The sequence below is a fragment of the Salarias fasciatus genome, chromosome 13 (assembly GCF_902148845.1).
Source record: "Salarias fasciatus chromosome 13, fSalaFa1.1, whole genome shotgun sequence".
Lineage (NCBI taxonomy): Eukaryota > Metazoa > Chordata > Actinopteri > Blenniiformes > Blenniidae > Salarias > Salarias fasciatus.
The window spans coordinates 4675836-4696296 of NC_043757.1; the positions used below are offsets into that span (position 1 = coordinate 4675836).

Below are 20461 nucleotides of genomic sequence, written 5' to 3' on the forward strand. Positions count from 1 at the left end.
TAGCTTGTGGTCATATGGAGCTGCACCTCCCAATGACAAGCCAACTTCAAGACTTAACGGGATGAATAGAAGTCAGATAAATTCATTTTAAATGGAAACGATCCACATTTCAGATGCTTCTTTATTGTAATGATGCCAGCTGTGTTTGTGATACCACTGAGGCTATTAAAAAAAAAAAAAAAAAAAAAAAGCTTTTGGAGTTGTTTATGTAAAAAACAAGAACATTTCTGGTTGAAAGACTGTTTACAGTATCTAGTATTTACAGGATTAAAAAAATAATGAAGCTTTGGAAAAGCAGAATTCAACATCACAGAATTTGCCACTGTTTATGTGTATTTCATCACTGTCAGGCTTTCCTGAGAGTTTGACTGAGTGATAATGTACAGATAAACTGAGTCACTTCTGGACTTCTGCTGTTGCTGCACTTTTAAAGTTCTTATTCAGAAAGCTGCAGGATGTGAGAAGTTACAGGAATCAGCTGCAATCCCAGTTTTGCACCAGCAGAGGGCAGCAGTGTACAGGAGGCGCCTGAACTCCGCACATGTTGCAGCCTCAAAGCAGGAAAACTGATCACGTGTCAGAAAGTCTAATTTTTGTGCATATCTGTGAGACGAGATCATAAATGTGTTCCTGCTGTTACAAACATCTGAATGAAGAATGAGATTTGATGCATTCAGAGTCAACAAGAACACTGAAAAGAAAATAGATTTTCTAGGCTGATCTGAGCAAGAAAAACCTTTCTTCAGTCAGAAATACCAGAACTGGTTTAAAAATTAGGTTCTGATTAAAGTTTAAACTTTTGAGCATTTTCCTGCCTTTAACTGGTTTCATTTCAGATTTCATCCAGATAATAGAGCGTCTTCCTCCCACTGAGTGTGGTGAGGAGTTCCTGTTGTCAGAACCAGACTCCAGAGTGTTTTCCCTCCTCACTCAGGTTGGAGGAGAGATGAGTTATTCCTGCAGTGTTGGAGGTAAGGTGTACGCCACTCATCATCCTTTTACACCGTGTGGGGAGTGCAGGAGATGAATGTGTGTGTGTGTGTTTTCTGTGCACGCTCCTCACTGATAGCCTCATTGACCTTTTAAGGGAAAGACATGTGAGAAAGATGAATGGCTTTTTTCACTGACATCTTCCTCCTTTTGCCCAGAGAGACTCGGAGGCCAAAACCAACAAGCTTCTGCACATCGGGAGCCTCATTAAGCTGATGTTTGTTAATGTCTGAGTATGATTATTTAATGATGGACGACGAGAACGCTGGTGGCTCTGAGTTCATTTTCATTTTCCCAGTGTCTGAGTCCAGCAACAAATCCTTTTAAAAAGTAGATAGAAAATTACAATGTAACACCAAAAAGCCTGAACTGTAAGATCATATTTTGAGGATTATTTTTTTCCTTCAGTCTTCCTCATTGCTCTTTCATCCTCTGGAAGCTGCAGAATGGGCCTGTGATGTGTCCCAGATGCATCACAGCTGGAAAAGTGTCTGTCTTCCTGCTTCTGGTTCGCACACAGCCTCGATAAAAGCTCCGCCCACGTGGTCACGTCTGCAGGACACGTCCACGTCCTCATCAGTCTGCAGCAGCTTGACCACGACTCCTTCTGACAGACTGTAAACACAGAGGAGGCTCCACTGGTGCTGTTTTTGTCCTTTATTACATTGTAAACTCTGGAAGGAGACGAGCCCTGGCAGCAGAACACACCCAAAACACCAGAATGCTCCAAATCCTCCTCTTATCAAAGCACAATGAAGATAAATGCATAGTTTTTTGTTTTTTTTTTACATGTAGCAGGTCAAATACAGCAAGCCAAGTTTTGATCCCAAAGTTAAATTTAACCGCAGTGGCAGAAACACACAAAGTTCCTGTTGATTGTTCCTAGTTCATGAAGGAAGTTCCTGCATAATAAAGTAACTCTGGCAAGTAATTTAGCTCAAATGTCTGTAATTTTTATTAATGAAAACAAAATAAGATCATCTCATAGAGTTTACTAGTGTTACAGCTTTAGCTTATTGTGCAAAATGAATCAAATATATGATTAATGAGTGTCTCATATCTTGTATTTGTCCAGAACATCAAGCAGCACTGCTGGCTCCTGTCTGCCTTTCGATGAAGATGCTATCGGATGTGGATGAGCTGAAGACTTCCTGACTCAGAGTGGCGTCATCAACACGCTGCCAGGAAGCAGGCCGAGACGCCGGAGCTTCCAAGAAACGGATGTGACCAGTGATTTTCTCTCTCCCTCTCTCTCTCTCTCTCTCTCTCTCACTCACAGAGTGGAATCAAAAGTGCATTTTCATGCATCACAGAAGTATTTGGCGTCTCGGGCTCCAGGTGGAAGATTTTTCTCGTTAATGCTCCAAATTTTCTGATTTCTTTCCTTCTTCTTGCATGAATGTAATCTGATTTCTGGATTCCTGCAGTCGAACATTTTGGAAAGTTCCCCCCTCTCTCTCTCTCTCTCTCTCTCTCTCTCTCGTTCCCAAAGCGGAGGAAACAGTTGGTCACAGTGTGTGAAGGTTTCCTCAGTTGAAGGATGGTGTGACGAGGAGCCACTGAGTCACCGCTCTGATCCAGATCTCTCTTTTCCAGCTCAATCACCAAAACTCAGGAAACGTCTGTTGACGTTCAAAATGTCAGCGGCGCCTAAAATCTGCTGCGGCCAAGATGTGCTGTCACATCGGAGGTTTCCACAAACACCTTCAAACAATTACAACAGGCTTTTTTTTAAATACTGCTATAGTGTGAGCACGCTTTCTGTCAAAGATGAAGAAAAAGACAGAAATAGAGACAGCAAATAAAAAGGCAGGACAGAATAGAATACAAGAAAAGTAAAGTGAGAGACAGAGCAAATGAGTAAGCCAAAGAAAAAGAGAGAGAAAGGGGATGAAATGAAGAAGAACCCCCCCCCCCCCACACACACACACACACACACACACGCAGCTTGTTTTGAGGTCAAATGTCCTCCTGACTGTTTCAAACTAAACAAACCCATCAGCTGCAGGGAAGGAGGTCATTTCCAGAGCTGAGATTTTTCAGAAGTGTTTTCCGTGCAGTCCTGCAGGAGGGAGGGGCTCCGTGTCCAAACTGGTGACATTTATCACATCGTGACCCTGAAACTTCTGCCGGGTTCTCTCGGTTCTCTTTCAGTGCTACAGACTTCACACTGGCCTCTGGGTTCCTTTAATCCCCCCTCTGATGAAGGAATGAATGTTGCATCTTGACTCTGATCGGTATCAAGCGGTGGAATTAAAGTGTTACTACAGTGAAAACATCACAGCATTTCTGCTCTCATAGCTAAATCTTTGTGTTTTCTCTGGTTGTCACATACATGACGCTTTTCTTGGTGTGACTTTAGCACTCATATTGCAACTTTTGTATTCATCATGTGACTTTTGCATTTCTGTTGGGACTTTATGTTACTATTTTTGCTACTATTCATATTGCAGTTCCAGCTTTTGTGTTGTGACTTTTACATTTTTCTTCTGAATATTTCACATGTTTTTCACAGTTTACGTAACAGTTTACGCCTTCACGTTGTAACTTTTCCATTCATGTTGCAGCTTTTGGATCATGTTGTACCTTTTACATTCATGTCGTAGCTTTTGCATCATGCTGTAGCTTTTGTGTCATGTTGCAGCTTTTTCATTTTTGTTGCAGCTTTTACATTCATGTTGCAGCTTTTAAATTCATTTTGCAGCTTTTACATTTGTGTTGCAGCTTTTGCATCATATTGGAACCTTTACATCACGTTGCAGTATTTGCATTCATACTGCAGCATTTGCTTTCATGTTGCAACTTTTGCATTTGTGTTTTGCCTTTTATTCTTTTTTTTGGTGTTTTTCTGTCACATTTCACCATGACTTTTACTTTTATGCTGTGACTTTTGCTTTACGTAATACTGCAACCCTCACTCCTTTATTATGAATTCATATTAGAACTTTTTCATTGTTATTGATACTTTTGCATTTGTGTTACAGCCGTTACATTTACATGACAGCTTTTGCAATTAAGATGCATCTTTTGCAGTCCAGCTTCTTCCGTCAGTCATTTTTAGGTCTATAAACAGAAGTAATCTGTTACTGTACCATTCATTTGGGTGCAGATCAGATTCATTTGTGCATTTCTGCAAAAACAGAATAAAGAAATCCACTCAAATGGAAGATTTGAGCTAATTATCTTTACTTTAAGGTCACAAGAGTTAAAAGGTAAACAATTTTAAAAACTTAAACACCTTGAAAGTTCTCATGTGTTGTAATATTACATTCTGGAATTGTACGTCGCTAATTCACTCTCACTGGCTGCTAATATTTAAGACATTTCTGATTTACACTACAGACTCCTAGTGGCTGAAGATGGGAACACAATTTCGCTAAAAGCTGTTTTGATTTCACAAAAATATTATCATGGGGGGGTTAATTTGTATCTTACTTAAACTATGGCCTTGCTTACGGGATCACAATCTCCAGAAAAGTCTTTTGATGAAGTAATATCAATAAATAAATTCTGCCCAACATGATTTTTAAAAAAACAAAGTTTTCCTGTTCTCAGACTCACTTCTTTCTGTCTTACCGGTTACTGAGCCACACTTTGTCTAAATTTAGATCAGCTGCCTGTTTGTCATCTCCTCTAAACTGCTTTAAATGCACTTTCGGCTGAACGGTCTGTTTGTGAAAGTAATGAATCAAATTATTGTGATTGGATTACTTGGTGGGCTGCTGTTTGTCTGATGTAATTGAGTTGTTTGCAGCACTTCAAGTGATTGATTCGCCAAGGAAAACAGGGCGAGTTAGAAGAGTCGACCAAGCTTAAAGCTTTCAGACCACAAAGAGTAAACAGTGTAACTATATTGCAAGCACAATTTCATTGTATTTATTTTTTATTGGTATCCCTTCGATCTTGCTGTACTGAACACTCCCTTAGTGACCTTGAAAATACACAATGTAATCAAACTTGTTGAGCTCTGTAATCTGTCATCCCATAAATAGGTACTTTGACAGAAACATCTTCATGTGAAGTGATAAAATCTGTCTGGGTTTGGCCTGGGAACCACAGCGACCCAGAGTCCACCAACATCTGCTCTGAATCTGCTTCCATTAGTTTGTTGGTTATCGGCTCATCGGCTCGGTTGTGTCGGGCTATAACTCTGCATGCCTCACTGACTTTCATTTGGAGGGTCTTTAAAGTTCAGATTGATTGAATTTGACCTTGTTTTACCTTTGTCTTCACTTCCCTGGTGACATGAGTTCATATCACTAATTATATGTGAAAGAGGAAGTCAAAAAAAACTCAAAAATCTGATCTTCAACCTTTGAATTACAGCTGAAGAGAAAAGAATCATTTCTTTGCAGTAAAGTAACTGCATATTTGTTCTTCATTCCAGTCTTGAAACAATTGAAAGAGAAGAGTTAAAACAAATGGAAAAGAAAGAGATAAAAGAAGTTAAGAGAAAGAAATAGAAAGAAAAAGCGAGACAGGAAAAAAAAGCACGAGAAAAAAGAAATGGAAAGAGATGGAAAAAGAAAGGAGGAAGAAGGAAAATGGCAGAAAAAGGGAAATGAGAAACACTTTGTCTCAAACTGAGCAGCAGCTCACACATGTGTAGAAACCTGCGGCTCTTGATGTGACTGAATCCAGCAGGAAGGAGTGAAGCAGATATTAAAGTGGAGGCTCGTCTCTTCATGACTTGTTTTTAGTGGCGCAATGAAACAGTGATATGAGACTTTTTACTCGCTGAGCTTCTTGGAACGGCTGCAGACCACAGCTGGAGCGTAGAAATATCCTCTCGGTGAGGGGCCGGTTATCGGACCCCCGGCCCCGGACCCCTGGCCCCGGCTCTGGATCTGGATCAGGCTGTGTTTTTGCACCTGCAAGCAATGAGCTGCTCACCACCCTCTGCAGAGTGCTGGACTCTGATCCTCCACCTCTTTTCTCTCCCTCACTCAGCTACTTTGTCTTCCAGCTTAGAGTTTCGTTCTTTTTTTCTTCCAACATTGTTTCAGTTTTTATGATCTTTTCTACTTGTTTCCATGTATATATTATATATAGAATCAATATTATTCATTCCTCCCTCTCCCTCTTTACCCAAGAAATGATTTGCTTTGGTTCCATCCAGATATCCCTGGCAAGTCCATTCAGCCTTCCGATATGTTTGAACAGCCGGGGAGAAACCGTATCCCTCCTGAGAGGGAGAAAAAAACTTTATGCACCAGTTCAGCAACTTTCTACTTTTTCTCCTGCATCTGTTTAATCTTCTTTCATTTTTCTTGTATTGTAAAGCATGAGCGCACACAGCTGGGATGGGTTGCAGTTTAAATATTCCCAACTGTTTCATACAACGAACATAGTTCATCAATTCCCAACACCCAAAACTAATGATCCAAATAACCCTTTGTTTATTGACTTTTCAAAGCATGTGCAAAGCATGTTACATGCTTTAGAGCCTGTTTAAAGAAGAACGTTGTTAAGAACGTTTGTTCCTTTTCTTTGAGTTCCTGCTTTGTCACAACACGAAGCCTTGGGAATGATCCGCAGAGTCTCATCACAGCTTCCAAAGTAAAAGCCTTCATTTCCATCAGAAATTATAATAACTCTAATAATAAAGAATGATATCATATATCCGGTTGGAGCCCGGCTGCTTGCCTGCAGGGGCATAAAATGCTGTTTGGGTTTGATCAGCTGCAGATCAAATGTCTGTAAGAGGAGCAATAAAGAAAACCTCAATAATACGGAGTCATATAGGAGAGCTGAGGCTGTGAGGAGCGTCTTCCACACTGAACTTTTGACCCAGCGGCAACTTCTCATTCATAACGAATGTTGCAGCTGTTTCAGGAAATTTCTTTCAGATCTTCCTTTTTCTGCTGATTTTTTTGTTCTTTCTTAAAAAAATGTTGATACTCCTGGTGTTTCAATTCTTCCTCTACTCAGATCATTCAGCCTGGGGAAAGAAGAAGCACCGTTTAGCATTGAGAGTGATTTAACAAGAGAGAAGAGAAATCATCTGAACTGAGACGACGATCTGCTCATAGCAGAGTATCGTTTAACATTTTGGGGGGGAGACGGTGACACTTCCTCTCCTCTCAGCAGCACAAACACCGCGGTCTCTCCTTCCCTCAACAATTACAATCAAAGACCCGACGACTCTCTGGACTCGTGACCCTTCATCGTCTTCAAGACAAAGAATGTGGTCTCAGTACAACATTTCTCTGAGAGGTTTGAAACAAAAAGGCCCTTAAGAAGCCCTGAACGCCCTGCAGTGTCTGAACGGAGCTGCTCACATCTGGATGCATTTCTGGATGAACTCCTAACAGCCGGCTAACTGGAGATATTTGTCAAAGTGTCAAAGTTTGTGACTGCGCACTTTCAGGAAGAGGTCTATTTAAAAAGGGAAGAGAGTTATAAACACAATCCTGGCTGCAGAAATCTGACACTGATTGATGGAAAATGAGGAAGATTGTCTCTGAAGAAGTACAGTAAAATGCTTTGTGGTAATGGTTTGACGAAAGCTACCAGGAAACTCTTGTAATTTGAGTTGTCAGTTGAAAGATATGTGAAAATGATCACATTAAGCAGCACAGCAATGGCCGTGCAACATAGTGCCTCAGGCAATGGATCCCAATGAGAAACACCAAAAAGAGAAACAGCAGCTTTATTGATTTCAGCATATGAAACACGTCCGGAGGTGTTGATTAATTACGTCTGGCTGTGAACCCTTTAATGACTCCATCCAGCCGCCGCGCTGCTAATTAACAAGCTATTAAAAAGGCAGACGGAAGCTTCTAATCTTGGCTGGTGGAGGTGGAAGTCACAAGGAAGCCATTCTGGACTCTGTGCGCCTGAGTGGGCTCCCAAAAAGCCCCAAGACAGTCATCCAGGGACTAATTTAGCCTTTGTGCTTGTAGTGTGAATGGAAGTAGAGGGCTCTCGCTCTGTCTCCCTCTCTCTCTCCGGGAGAGTAACTGGAGAGCGACTCGTCTGCCGTCACTGTTCATTCAGCCAGCCGATACTGGCTCGACACTTGTTCGCTAATGATCTCGCAGCAGTGAGCTGATTTAGTGCCGGCTATCTGTTCCGTTCCCGTTCTGTCTCTTTCTGCGCTCCAGCCGGGGGGGTTAACATAGCGTGGAGGCAATTTCCCACCATTATACTCATGCGGTTTCACATAGTTACTCTCATGTTTTATATGTTTCTTTGACTTTTCCCTTTTGAAGTTATTTCACCCAACAGCTCTAGACAAGCTTTGCTGCTGTGAGTTAACAGTTACATAGCATGCTAATATATAAAAAATTTTCCTTTTAAATTGAAACACAATTTACTGATCTATTCTTCGCGCTATAAATGTAGTTAGTTTCTACATTTTTTGCCATTGCTTCCAGGTTTGGTTGTATTCCTTTTTCGCAAAGCGTCCCTTATTAGTTTGTGTCGATAACTAATGCGACAGACAGTTTTAATAAAGACATACAAACTGACATAAGTGACTACAGGATTTCTACTTAGACCTTTTTTACACAATGTTGCAAGTGAGAATGGGTAATTTTTTGTTTTCATTTTAAAAAAGTTTAGCATTTACACGGCAACATTTTGAAAACCAAAGGTAGAAACACTTGAAAATAATGTAGCTATCAATGCCAGGCGATGTTTTTATTATGAAACCACACACACAGAGCTGCAGAGAACAACACGCTATGAAAATTAACAATCGCGAGAACTCGGGGACATTTGGACATACAGACCACGAAGATAGATTGATTTTCCTGATGACTCTCAACTCTAAAACTACGAAGTCCGGAAGAATATGGGCTCACATCACCCTGGAAGAAAACATTGTTTTTGGCCATCGTTTGTAGTATCAGTGTTCTCCAAAAGTTACACTTTCATTGGCTCTGAGCGCCGTTGTCCTGTAAACGGAGGCTCAAATAATTTTTTTTGAAGACGTTGTCTTATAAACAGGGCCTTACTCAATAGCATGCTTGCGAAAGATTGATGACGATTTGAGGGAGGGGGGAAAAGCTATTTACCTTATTGCAGGTTTGCATGTTCTCCCTGTGAGTGCAGGGATTTTTCTCTTGCATGAGGGTTTAATTCAGGCTGGTTGAAATTTAAACATCAGCACATAAGTGGACAAACTGTGCAAGCTAACAGTAAGTTAGCCACACTAGCGTGTAACATGCTAGCATGCTTATTGTGTCACTATTGTGTGATGTGGCTTTATGTTCAAAGCTAATGTGCTAAAATTCAAAAGTAATTATCTGCTTTTACCTCAGAATTTGGTTTATATAAATAAAAACGTGCATCTCGGGTGGTTCTGCAGACTCACAATCACTTTTTGTCAGTTTAGCTTGAGAGTATTTACACGGAAGTCGTCAATGCGGGCTGGTGGAATAATTCAGACCTGCTGCTCTCAGCAGACGATTGGATTTGAAACCGCGTCAGCCTGGGTAAACATTCGTTTTGTGACCATTGTGAAGCCCGCCGTGGTGGCCGGGCTCACAGTAAGCAGAAAAATGGAAAAGTGATGTATTGACCTCCGCTATCAGCAGCCGGCAGGCCATATATAATCAGCAGCCCGTTTTTCTCCAGGGGAGAAGCGATTCTTCAACCCGAGGATCGTTGAGCAGTCTGCTCACAGAGACTCTCCTCCGCCTCACTGTGCCTTTAATTTCACACAGATCTGATCAATGCTCAGATGCGTGTAAATTGGTAATTTGCTATCCCTGAAAGTCCATCGCTTAGCAGAAGAAAAAAGAAGATTTAATTCTAATTTCAGAGTGACACAGTGAAGTGCTTTGATTCAGTCCTGATGACTCTGACTCACAGATTAAATTCAAAGCATCGGCAATCTGTAATAAATGTATCAGTGTGGCCAGCTTAACAGGCATTATGAAAACCTTATCGACCTTCTGATTTACCATGAGCTCTGTTTAATTTGATAGAGAGCGTGCAGTGGTGGAGTGGTACGGCTCTCTATCCTCCCCTCACAAAAGGAAGACCTCAGTTTGAGTGAATGCTGCTAAATTAATCTAAAACACGTAATGCAATTGTAATGTGATTGGCTCGATGTGGGAAAAGGAGACGCAACATAATAACCAAATGGATATTGGTTCCAAAAAGTAATTTATTGTCCTTACTTTGGAACAAATTGGATGAAAAACTGCTGCAAATGGTACGGTATTTGTGCAATAAATGTAGAGAGTTTAAAAATCTGTTGCGGGTGATTTCAGCCATTTGCAGCAGAAAACTGAGGAGATCAGCGACCAGAGGCGGTATGAGCTTTAGGTATGACCAGACGGGTGAATTTACTGGAACGTGGGTAGATTTGTGTTGTGAATATTGAGAAGTGAGTGTAGATAATACCTGTAGATGTGTCCGTTAATCTATTTGGGTGATCACATGCATTAGCATGATTTATACAGGATGGTAAATGGTAAATCACAGATCACAAAATATACAATCCCACAGTAATATTAGGCAAGAAAGGGGATTAAGAAAAGGAGAATAAATAACATAAAAGGTAATAAAATGAGTAAAGTCTGTTTTTATTGGAAAGCCTGGGCAAATAATAATGTTTTAAGGCCTCATTAAAAAAAAAAAGTAAATGTGTCAGCAGTCCTCAAGTCTTTAAAACAATAGAGCATTAAAATCAACATACCAAAGGTATGAAAACATGGAAATACAGAAACCATTATACAAAGATATATGAGACGTAGGACACGCCGCTTGAAATTTACATTGTAGAAAAAATTCTCAGAAGGATCAAATCCTCGTTTAAGCCGGCTGTGGTTTGATGGCCTTGATTCAAGAGGAAGTCACCACGCCCAAGGTCCATCCATGAAAAGAGTGAGGCTTCCTGTAAGCGAGCAGCGAGGCTCAGATACAGATCAGACCCTCTGCCATGACTCAGGATGGTACGCTCTAAAACACGAGATGTTTATCGGGCCCTGCCAGCGGATCGCTCACATTTCCACAGAGAGGCAGGCACAAACAGGAGCCAGCGGAGGGAAAACATGATGCCAGCTTCAGACTTCCTTCATCAGATCACACGCTCTTATCTTTCTGCTGGTTTCCGAATTCTTGTTCTATTAAATAAATGCCTTTTTGGTGTATCTGCACCTCAACAGTATCCCAAATATGAGACGTTTTTTCCATTTTGACTACAAAGCAGTTTCTGCTGTGAGAAAGATAAGTTGAGCTGATCGTACTGATTTGTTTAATGAGCATTGTGGAGTAATTTCTGTGGAAAATGTTGTCTGCCTTATTGTAAGGCTTTAAGATTATTACCATGATTCTCAGTGCAACATTGACTTTGAGTATGATTAACAAATGTTTCGAAGCAAGAAAGAAAACATTTCAAGTGAAAACGCATCATTTGCACAACTTTAATTCTGAAAAGTTTCAGCTGTGAGGGAGGCTAACAGTCTCTTCTTTATAGATGAGATTTAAAACCTCATCTCAGCCTGCTTTCTAAGGTGAGCTGCTGTAGGTTTGGATCAATACTCTGCTCCTCTGTCTGTGGATCTCAGAGCTCCCGTTCTGTGATTCTTGCTCCTGTTTGCTGTTCTCGGTTTACTTTATCTCCAAACACACATTCAGCCTGCTGAGAGGCTGAATATTTTTGGTCCAAGTCTAAGAAAAACTAGAAACTTTCTGGAATCTTTGAAGTGTTAAATGATTGTTTGTAATATTCAGAGAGCGGAGAGTCGGTCTGCAGCCTTCATTAGAGGCAATGTTGGGGTCTCCAAGGAGAAGAAGTCAGCTCCAACTGAAAGTCTTCAGTTTTCTTCAGAAGATGACGAAACCTTTACATGTACCTTGAACTTGGAGGCTCCAGCTCATGATTTCTTCCCTCCTCCTCACTCTGCACTGCCACCGGTGAGACTTTTGGTTATCTGCGCTCCCCTGAAGTGGTTCACACTCACCGGGCTTATATCTAAAGGACTCTGCTTTGTTCACAGCTCTTCTCAAGTGGTCCAACACAAAACGCCACAGACGGCGAGCTGGGAGAGCTGGCTCGCATCCTGGAGGACGTGTTTTTCTTGGCTCAGCACGGAGAGAAGGCCGAGCGAGTCGCTGCACGGCGGATGGAGGAATGAAAGGACAAGTTTGGTGTCAAACTTACACTTGGTTGGCTGAAAACAAAACAAAAAAAAAAAAAAACACATCGATATAGAGCCCACAATCAGAGCTGCTCAGTTAATGAATATCGTCTGTGCAGCAGGCCTGCAAGCGAAGACTTTACTGTGTTTTACGGGGATTTGGGGGGTAAAAATTCAGCCCAGTTTTGCTGAACTCCTCCTTTGGCACCTACCATAACCTCTTAATGATGAAATGTGACACAAATTAAATACTTAACTTTCAGAATGATTGAACTGAAATAGGGTGCAGTGTGAATCTAAGAAACAAGCTTAGTGACAGGTGATAAAAATTACAAATGAATGTGGATATAAAGAGGCAGATATTTCCCTTTTATGCTCGGTTAGCTGAATGTGAACTACAAGCAGCTTTGTCAGTCTTCTACTGTAAGAGTTTCCAACTCATATCAGGCTATTGTTGCTCCTAAATGTCAGTGATTTTTATTTCAGTTCAGTTGTCTTTATTGTCTGTGTTTTTTCCCCAAGTGACCCATTTCTGGGTCGCAAGTCACCAGTTGAGACCCACAGTTTCAGACAGCACAGCCTGCGTGTCTCGTTCTGTTATGGATCCATTCATTTCCTCAGGTCGGTATCTAGAAACTGAATATGGTTTTTTCGGCCAAATAGGACAAATCTCAGTTGGTGGGTGATGGTGCTCCTTTTTTTTTTTGCTTTGCGGCTCCACTTTATGTTCACGGCTGAGAGGAAAATGTATTTGCACATTAAGCAGCTCCCCGGAGCAGCATTAAAGATTTTATAGTTATTATGGGACATAATGTTTATTCTTGTTTTCAGATCTTATTTGCATATTGTTTTCATAAATAAAAAATGGAAATGGAAGATCACAATTTGGCCATCCATGATGAATGCAGAGGAAGGAGGCGCTTTTGGGGTAATAAGCAGGGTCACACTCGATCTGTGCCATCGTAACACACTCTTACTTCCACACAGACACACACACACACCATCAGATCCGTCGCCCCCCATGTGTTATTTATGAAATGAGGCCTTTGCTGACATGTGGGCAGACACACAAAAGCGTCGTTTAGCACCGGGTCATTTGTCACATCAAAGCATTCCTGGACGCACGGAGGGAGGCTCTCCGTAATCTGTCAGAGTGAAATGTAAACAGACGACAGAGAGCGGCAGGATCAGCAGGCCCCCTGCTGTCAAATCCACTCTGACCCTAAACCCCAAATTGTTTTCAGTTAGCAGATCCAGAAGAAAGCCAACGTGAAGCAGTGATCAGCGCCCTGATGGCGGCAGACGCAGCGTCGTCTGAACCACAGACACACTCACAACTGTGAGAAGGCTTGTGTATGGATGAATATTCATCTTTTAATTTAGACATATGAACATAAGCTTCAACTTTGATGTCAAACATAAGGCACGTGGGCTAAAAATGGCCTGCAAGAGGATCTGATGGCCCGACTAAAACCACCAAGCAAACCATGAAAATTTTCATTTTATGTAATAATTGTTAGGTTTTGGAAAAATGCAGACATTTTCATCATGTATACTCTGTGCCATAACAACAACAACAAAACTGAAAAAAACTCAGATTTTGATTGTTGTTCTGGTTTTAAATTTACGTGTTTAACCCCTGTCTGTCTTTTTGAACACTCATTCATTTCACATTTCACACTCAGTCTATTGATGTTGCTCCTGATGGAGATTTGGCCTTGAATTCTGATTTTCACTCTGATTTCAATTCTGATTTTGCAGTTTGACTTAGTATAATTATGATAATTCTGCTTTTGCATTCTGTCTTTACCTTAATCCACAGATTCATCATGGAAACTTTAATGCATCACTTCGATTTGAATTTTTAATTCTGATTTTCTGATTTTTATTCATGTTTCTGAATCATGTTGCTGATTTTAAACTTCTGATTTACAGCCCGATCTGTTTGAGGACATGTAAATCACATTACATCACATCAGCACATTAATTTTAATCCTGATTCCAGATCTGAATTCTGATTTGAATTCTAAATTTCATCTTTTGGACTGAACCTGACACGATTTTTTTAAAATATAGCTTTGTTTGATTTTGATGAAATATTTTGAAACCATATTGACCAGACTGATGTTAATCTGATCCTAACTTTTAATATGAAATCTTCATTAGCATTTGAATCCCAATTCTCAGTTGTAATTTTTACATCTGATCACTGAGCGTCACCTATAAATAAACCTAAAATCTTCCCAGATATTTTGGAATGACCTAGATTTAAGACACATCTAAACCTTTTTTTTATTCTCTTTGTCTCATGATGTCTCTTTGCTGAAAACTTTGAGTTCAGTGAAGGAGCAGATGAGGCTCATGGGAGAAGATTTATCGCTACACAGCACATAGACATGCCATGAATTAGCTTTTATTTATTGTACCTGCAGTCAGACATTTACCATCCAGGCTCTCCCAAATAAAAAAAGAAAAATAATAAATCCTCCATTCTGCATGCAGCTTATGACCCTGAGCAACATATAAAAGGATAAGATATCAATTTCCTGTTATTATGCCCGTATCTTTTGAGAGATTAAATTAATCTGCCTCATACTGTATTTCCCTCAGCAGTGCTGGCTTCCTTCCTCCTGACTCTCCTGCTCCTGCTCTGCATTTACAATCCAGTGGTTAACAAGAGGATGTGAAGGATGCACTGGGGTGTGTGTGTGTATGTGTGTGTGAGAGAGGAGAGGGGGTATTGATTTCTAAAGGAGACGAGGCGTTTTATTTCTCCTCAACATGTGAAAAAGCCCCTCTGGCATGCAAGAGTACAAGGTTAACACTCACTTATTAACACCACAGTATCAGGCCTTCATCAGGACCGACCTGAGGGCTTCAGCTGGGACTGAACTCAAATCTGCTCCCACTTCTCAATGTGATGCAACAGCAACCCAGAAATGCCTCATGAATCTGTAAACAATCTGTAAATGGCACAAGAGTCCCACCAATGGCTGCAGCCTGAGGGCGTTCCTTCTGCCTTCAGTTATGCAGGCAGCAGATGAAATGATGGGGAGGAGAAGATCATCAAGTCCGGAGAAATTCACACAAAACAAGAGCAGAGAAGCCAGAGCCGGCCTTCAGAATAAAAGCCTGACCTCGTCAGTCCAGGAAGATAATGCAGATTAACGCTGTTAGTAGGTTTTTTTTTAAATAAAACCTGCTCATTGTACTGTAACAATAAATCAATGAAAATAAACGAGTTGCTTGAGTAACTATAAGGTTTTTAAAAAGAATTTATGATTAACTGCCTATCCCTTTTCGGACATGTTGAATTCGATAATTAGATATGTGTTACATGTATGTAAATAACAATGAAAAGGTGTGTATACCTGGATATAGATAATTTATTTTGTGTGAATGTGTTTTCATAAAATATGGATTTATTATTGACATAGATTATTTACAAGGAGCTGATATATGTGTAACGGTATGTGCCTATGTATGTACATTTGTAGCTGTGTGTGTGCATGCACAAGTGTAAATACGTGTATACATAGACATAAATTATTAGAAGTACATTTTCATTCTTTTGTGAACATCTATGTTTTGTATATATGTTTGACATGTCTGAAATTGTTATAAATAATGATTAAAAAAGTAAATTCAGTATTCTTGTTTCTTTCACCCTAAACTGTCAGCCTGCGTGACACTGTGTTTCGCTATGTGATACAATATTACTCTTTGCACCTTTGATGTTTATAATGTGTTGTTCTTTGAGCATGTGTGTGTTTTCATTACAAAAACAAACCACACTTCCAACCTGTGGCCTGGCATGCTAGCTCATTTTCAGTGTTTTCTATAACAAACTACAATTTTCACACAACCTAGAACCAAGACATTCTACACATTCCACACATTCTAGGATGCTAATAAATTACTGACAACAATAATACATTATAGAACTCCAATATATTCTTGAACTCTGACATTTTTTGAAATGCATCAATTTTGTATTTTTGTTTTGGAAAAAGTTTGTTTTCAAGACAACGTTTTGAAAACGATGTCCATTTACATGGCGATAGCATCAACGCTAGAAACAATGCAGTACTGATGTTAGGCCACAAGTGGCTGCTGTTGTCCCAGGAGAATATGGACTGGTCATCATGCCACTCATTATGGTTACTGCTCATCTACCAGCTCATGTGCAGACGAACGATTTACCATGACAAGAGAAGTGTTTCCTCTGTGTGTTTGGGATGGAGCCTGAGTGTTCTCAGAAGGTTGTTTTTTGTCCCATTTCCACAGAAACTGAGTTGGAGTGTTCACAAAAGGTTACACCTTGGAAGCTTTTATTTTTTTAAAAACTGTGTTTTTTGTGATTTTTGAGTAAACAGACAATCAAAATGCAATGAAATTTTTGCATTTTCACTTTTAAATGTTGGGTTAAGAATTAACAGAGTAATACCCTTGAACAAGTATAATATTCAGTCTTTCTAAGTGTAGAATTATAGTTGAAAAGCACGGTAAATGTATTGTAATGTAATAATGAGTGCATAGTTGATAATATTTTTTTATTATATTTTTTCCTAATTTTTCTCTATTAGGCAGGTTCATTTTCTTGTCTAATGTGGTTCCTTGTATGTCAAAATGAACTAAATGAATAATAAAATGTAGGCGCAGCCGCTGTGAGAGGAAGTCTTCAGCCCTGCGGTTTAGCTTGACGCTCCTCACACGAAACGATCCCTCAAACTATCGCCAACTATCGGACTACTTCACTGCGGGAACCAGCACCGGGGCGTCCGGCTGCTCTCTTTTCATCCGTATCTTGGCCGCACATCACCGGGAGTGTTTCGTTCTCCGGCGTTACCGTCTCGAACCTCACCTGTGGAGTAAATGTCTCCGCTTGGAAACCAAGGGTTTCCGTGGCGGCTAGCCCCCGATGCTAGCCCCGTTAGCTAGCTGTATGGAGGTAATTAGCTAGCGAAGCTCCGGCTCGCTTGAGTCCCCCGCACACGATTCCTCCTCTCTCCCCCCTTCCCCTCTGTCGCCGTGTCCCCGCTTCGTCTCCTGGAAATGTCTCTGCGGTGAAGGAGGTGAGTGTCACTCTGGTACAGTTCACACGGTTCAGCCGCTAGCCTCGGAGCCGCTTCATCCCGGTGGACGGCTCGGACTATTCCCTGGATCCAGAGGCTTTATCCTCTGTTTACAACGTGTTTATAGCAGCCTCGGCTTCCACTGGCGACCTAACATGTGCTTATTGTTCTGAATACTGGTTAAAAGGTCCGTTTTAGCGCGATGTCACGTCTCATATATGCATGTTTTATCAGGTAAATCCATATTTGTGTGAGTTAGCACCCCCCCCCCCCCCCCCCCCCCCCCCCCCCCCCCCCCCCCCCCCCCCCCCCCCCCATCGCTCCATCCGGAGCGCTCTGCCGCTGCTGTCGGGACTCCTCTCCACATTCTCGCACATTAACAAAGTGTAACCATGTAGATTGAAGTGGTTCGTTGTTACAAGATGTGCAGACCTCCAGCCGGTGATAACGGGACAGCAGCTGCAGGCAGCCAGCATCCCTGCACAGAGGAAGCTTTAGAGGAGTTACTTAACGCCAGGTCTCCGGGGTTTGTACAGTCTGGCTCTCTCACTGTCTTTTTTTTTTCCTTTTCCCTCCTCTTCTCTCCTTTGCAGGAAGATCACCAGATGGAAATAAGATATTTATACCCAATGGATTACTCATCACTGCTTTCCAAATTATGTAGTGCTTCTCCTCTTGGCATCATGATCGCCATCAAATCAGAGTCGGACTACTGCTGCAGAGATTTCTCTTCTTTACATGGGGATTTATCAGGCAGTTTTTAAAGAGCTTCAGTCAAGCCTGGATGTGCAGTCAGATCTGTTTTCCCTCCCAACGTGGCTCAGATGAAATATTGACTATGTGTCTGTGCAGGTTGGGAATGCCAGGATTCATATAAACGTTTACAGTGACTTCGTACAAAGGAATCCCAAAGAAGGAAGGCCAGGAAGGGATCGGCACGCAGGAACTACCCGTTCCCCGAGAAACATGGCCTCGGTTTGGAAGAGACTGCAGCGCGTGGGGAAGCACGCCTCCAAATTCCAGTTCGTGGCTTCCTATCAGGAATTAATGGTGGAGTGCACCAAGAAATGGTGAGTTTTCTCAGCTACAGCAGGCGATCACAGCGCTGTCATTAAAGCCTCATGAAAACTGCGCGTCTCTGTGTGTGCTGGAATGTTGAGCTTGTTCCTGGTGGCCATAATTCACACACACACAGACACACACACAGCCTCCTTAGTGTGCAGGCATGTCTGTATGCTGGGAGGGGCCCTACTGCCTTGTAAAATTGTAATGTTTTTTTTTCTTCACCAGTGCTGATGTTGAATTTGCTTTAGTATTCATTAAGAAGATATTTGCCTTTAAATAGAAGAGTTGCATTCAAACTGCCGTCATACTGTTGAGATGCTCGGAAGCAAAAGACTCAAAGTACAATCTGACCCTGACTCTGGTTACTGTAGAACTAAACTGGCTATGAGAAATATACCAGGTAGTTTTAGCTGAAAGATTGCAAAAAAAAATGCTCGTCAGCTCTGTTTTTGGAATTGCTTCCAGTGTATGAGGACCTTTCATGACAGCCATCGCCACTGGTGTGTGTGAGAATGGATGGATGTGACACATCAGACGGCTGAACAAGTGTCGTCTCTTTAACTTCTAGTCTCAATGTTTATAAATCATTTTGAACTGAAGACGTTCCTTAAACTCTATCCCCATCACCTTACTGTGGCAAAAAAAGTAGAAACTAATACATTATTGTTTTCTCATATAATGTAAGGATGATAGTCATTTGAACCAGTCATCACTTGAAATTACACCAACATTTTTAATTACTAGGTTTATTTAAAGGTTAAAAAATACATAATGCATGTACACTGATTAAAATTAAAGATGTACCGTAAAGTACTTTGCATATTAAAGTCACATAAATCCTCATGGTGGAGGTGCACAGTCACAGTGTGGTCCTCTGATAGTGTGGATGAAATCGTTGAGCCTTTGCAGAGCTGTAATTTACACAATAATTTACACCGGCACACAGTTTATCTGTCCAGTCACTTATCTTTTTCTCTACACCTGCTGGAGCAAAGCATTGCATTTCAGGTTTTTACCAATTATGTACAAGCATGTGCTACTGCTGTGTGTGTCTGTGAATGGATGAATCTGAAGAATCTGATGACGCTTGTTCAGACTCCTGAAGCAGTCAAATAGATTTTAGAAATTATGCTCAAGATGCTGATTCCAAGCGTTTCCTTCACTTTGTGATGTGTTAGCAGTTTGAAGTATTGACAGATAATTTCCACAGGCTAACTTTATGTTTGAAGAAAATGTTATGGCTGTGGGGAAATTTATTTGAAGCTCTCGAAAGCTAGATGAAATGTCTGAGGCACGTGTTTTCAGTGAACATAAAGCACATCCTCTGTCTCCATCCATTAATTTATCTTTCCTCTACACTAGCTTCATTAAATATGTTGTTGCACATTAATACATAACGTTGCAAACTTATCATCCAGCTGGATGTTGTTTATTTGGATGGCCTGATACAAGATGCAGAATATCAAACATTTGTCTTTTATCTACCTGTGGCAGTGCGCACCGGTCAAAAAGAGATGAGATCAGTCTTTCTGATTAGTGTTCGTCGCTGTTATCTGAACCAGAATCTGAGAATTTCTTGATGTCTGTCAGTGAAACTGACAGAATCTGCTCTCCCTAATCTACTCTGTCGTTGCGACCGGCAGCCTTTTGATTTTCCCGTCATTGTTAATGGATTTCAGGCTTTGATGGACCATATTTGGTTAGCACAGCCTCTGGTCTCAGCCATGGGCTAAATTTGATAACAGATTGTGCTTAATCACAATCACTATGGGGGAAAAAAAAAAGCAGGCTCATGAACAGCATACATTTTGTTTTGCTTTCATATCGTACAAACACCTCTTTTCTGGACCACTTCGTCCAACATGTTGTTTTCAACTATTGAAGCTGATCCCAGCTGATTCCAGATGCAGACAGGATGTAGCCTGGACAGGTCGCCACTCCATCACGAATTCAAGAAAGACAGTAACACACTCACACACACACACACACACACACACACACACACACACACACACACACACACACACGTACAGGCAGTTTAAAATCACGAATCAACCTTAATCGCATCTTGTTGGTCTATAGGACCCATCCTATGGGTCAAGAGTGATCATCCCTACATTAATGAGCCGCCCTTGCTTATACCATACTCCTTATTTCAATCCATTTTGGATCAGCGTTTAACTCTTTGTCCTGTGGTACAACCCCAAAATATTCCTCAAGTGTCAACGTAATGAA

The 20461-nt window shown here is 41.1% G+C and overlaps 1 protein-coding gene across 3 annotated transcripts in view; it reads left to right on the forward strand.

Annotated features, from left to right (window-relative positions):
• Nucleotides 1-16788: 16788 nt before the first annotated feature.
• Nucleotides 16789-20461, forward strand: part of ehbp1 (EH domain binding protein 1) — a 186653-nt gene continuing 182980 nt past the window's right edge. For all 3 annotated transcript variants that reach the window (XM_030107356.1, XM_030107357.1, XM_030107358.1), the window contains exons 1-2: nucleotides 16789-17161; nucleotides 17755-18231. In XM_030107356.1, coding sequence (XP_029963216.1) covers nucleotides 18128-18231 — 104 coding nt within the window. In that variant the 5' untranslated portion in view covers nucleotides 16789-17161; nucleotides 17755-18127. The remainder of the gene's footprint in view (nucleotides 17162-17754; nucleotides 18232-20461) is intronic.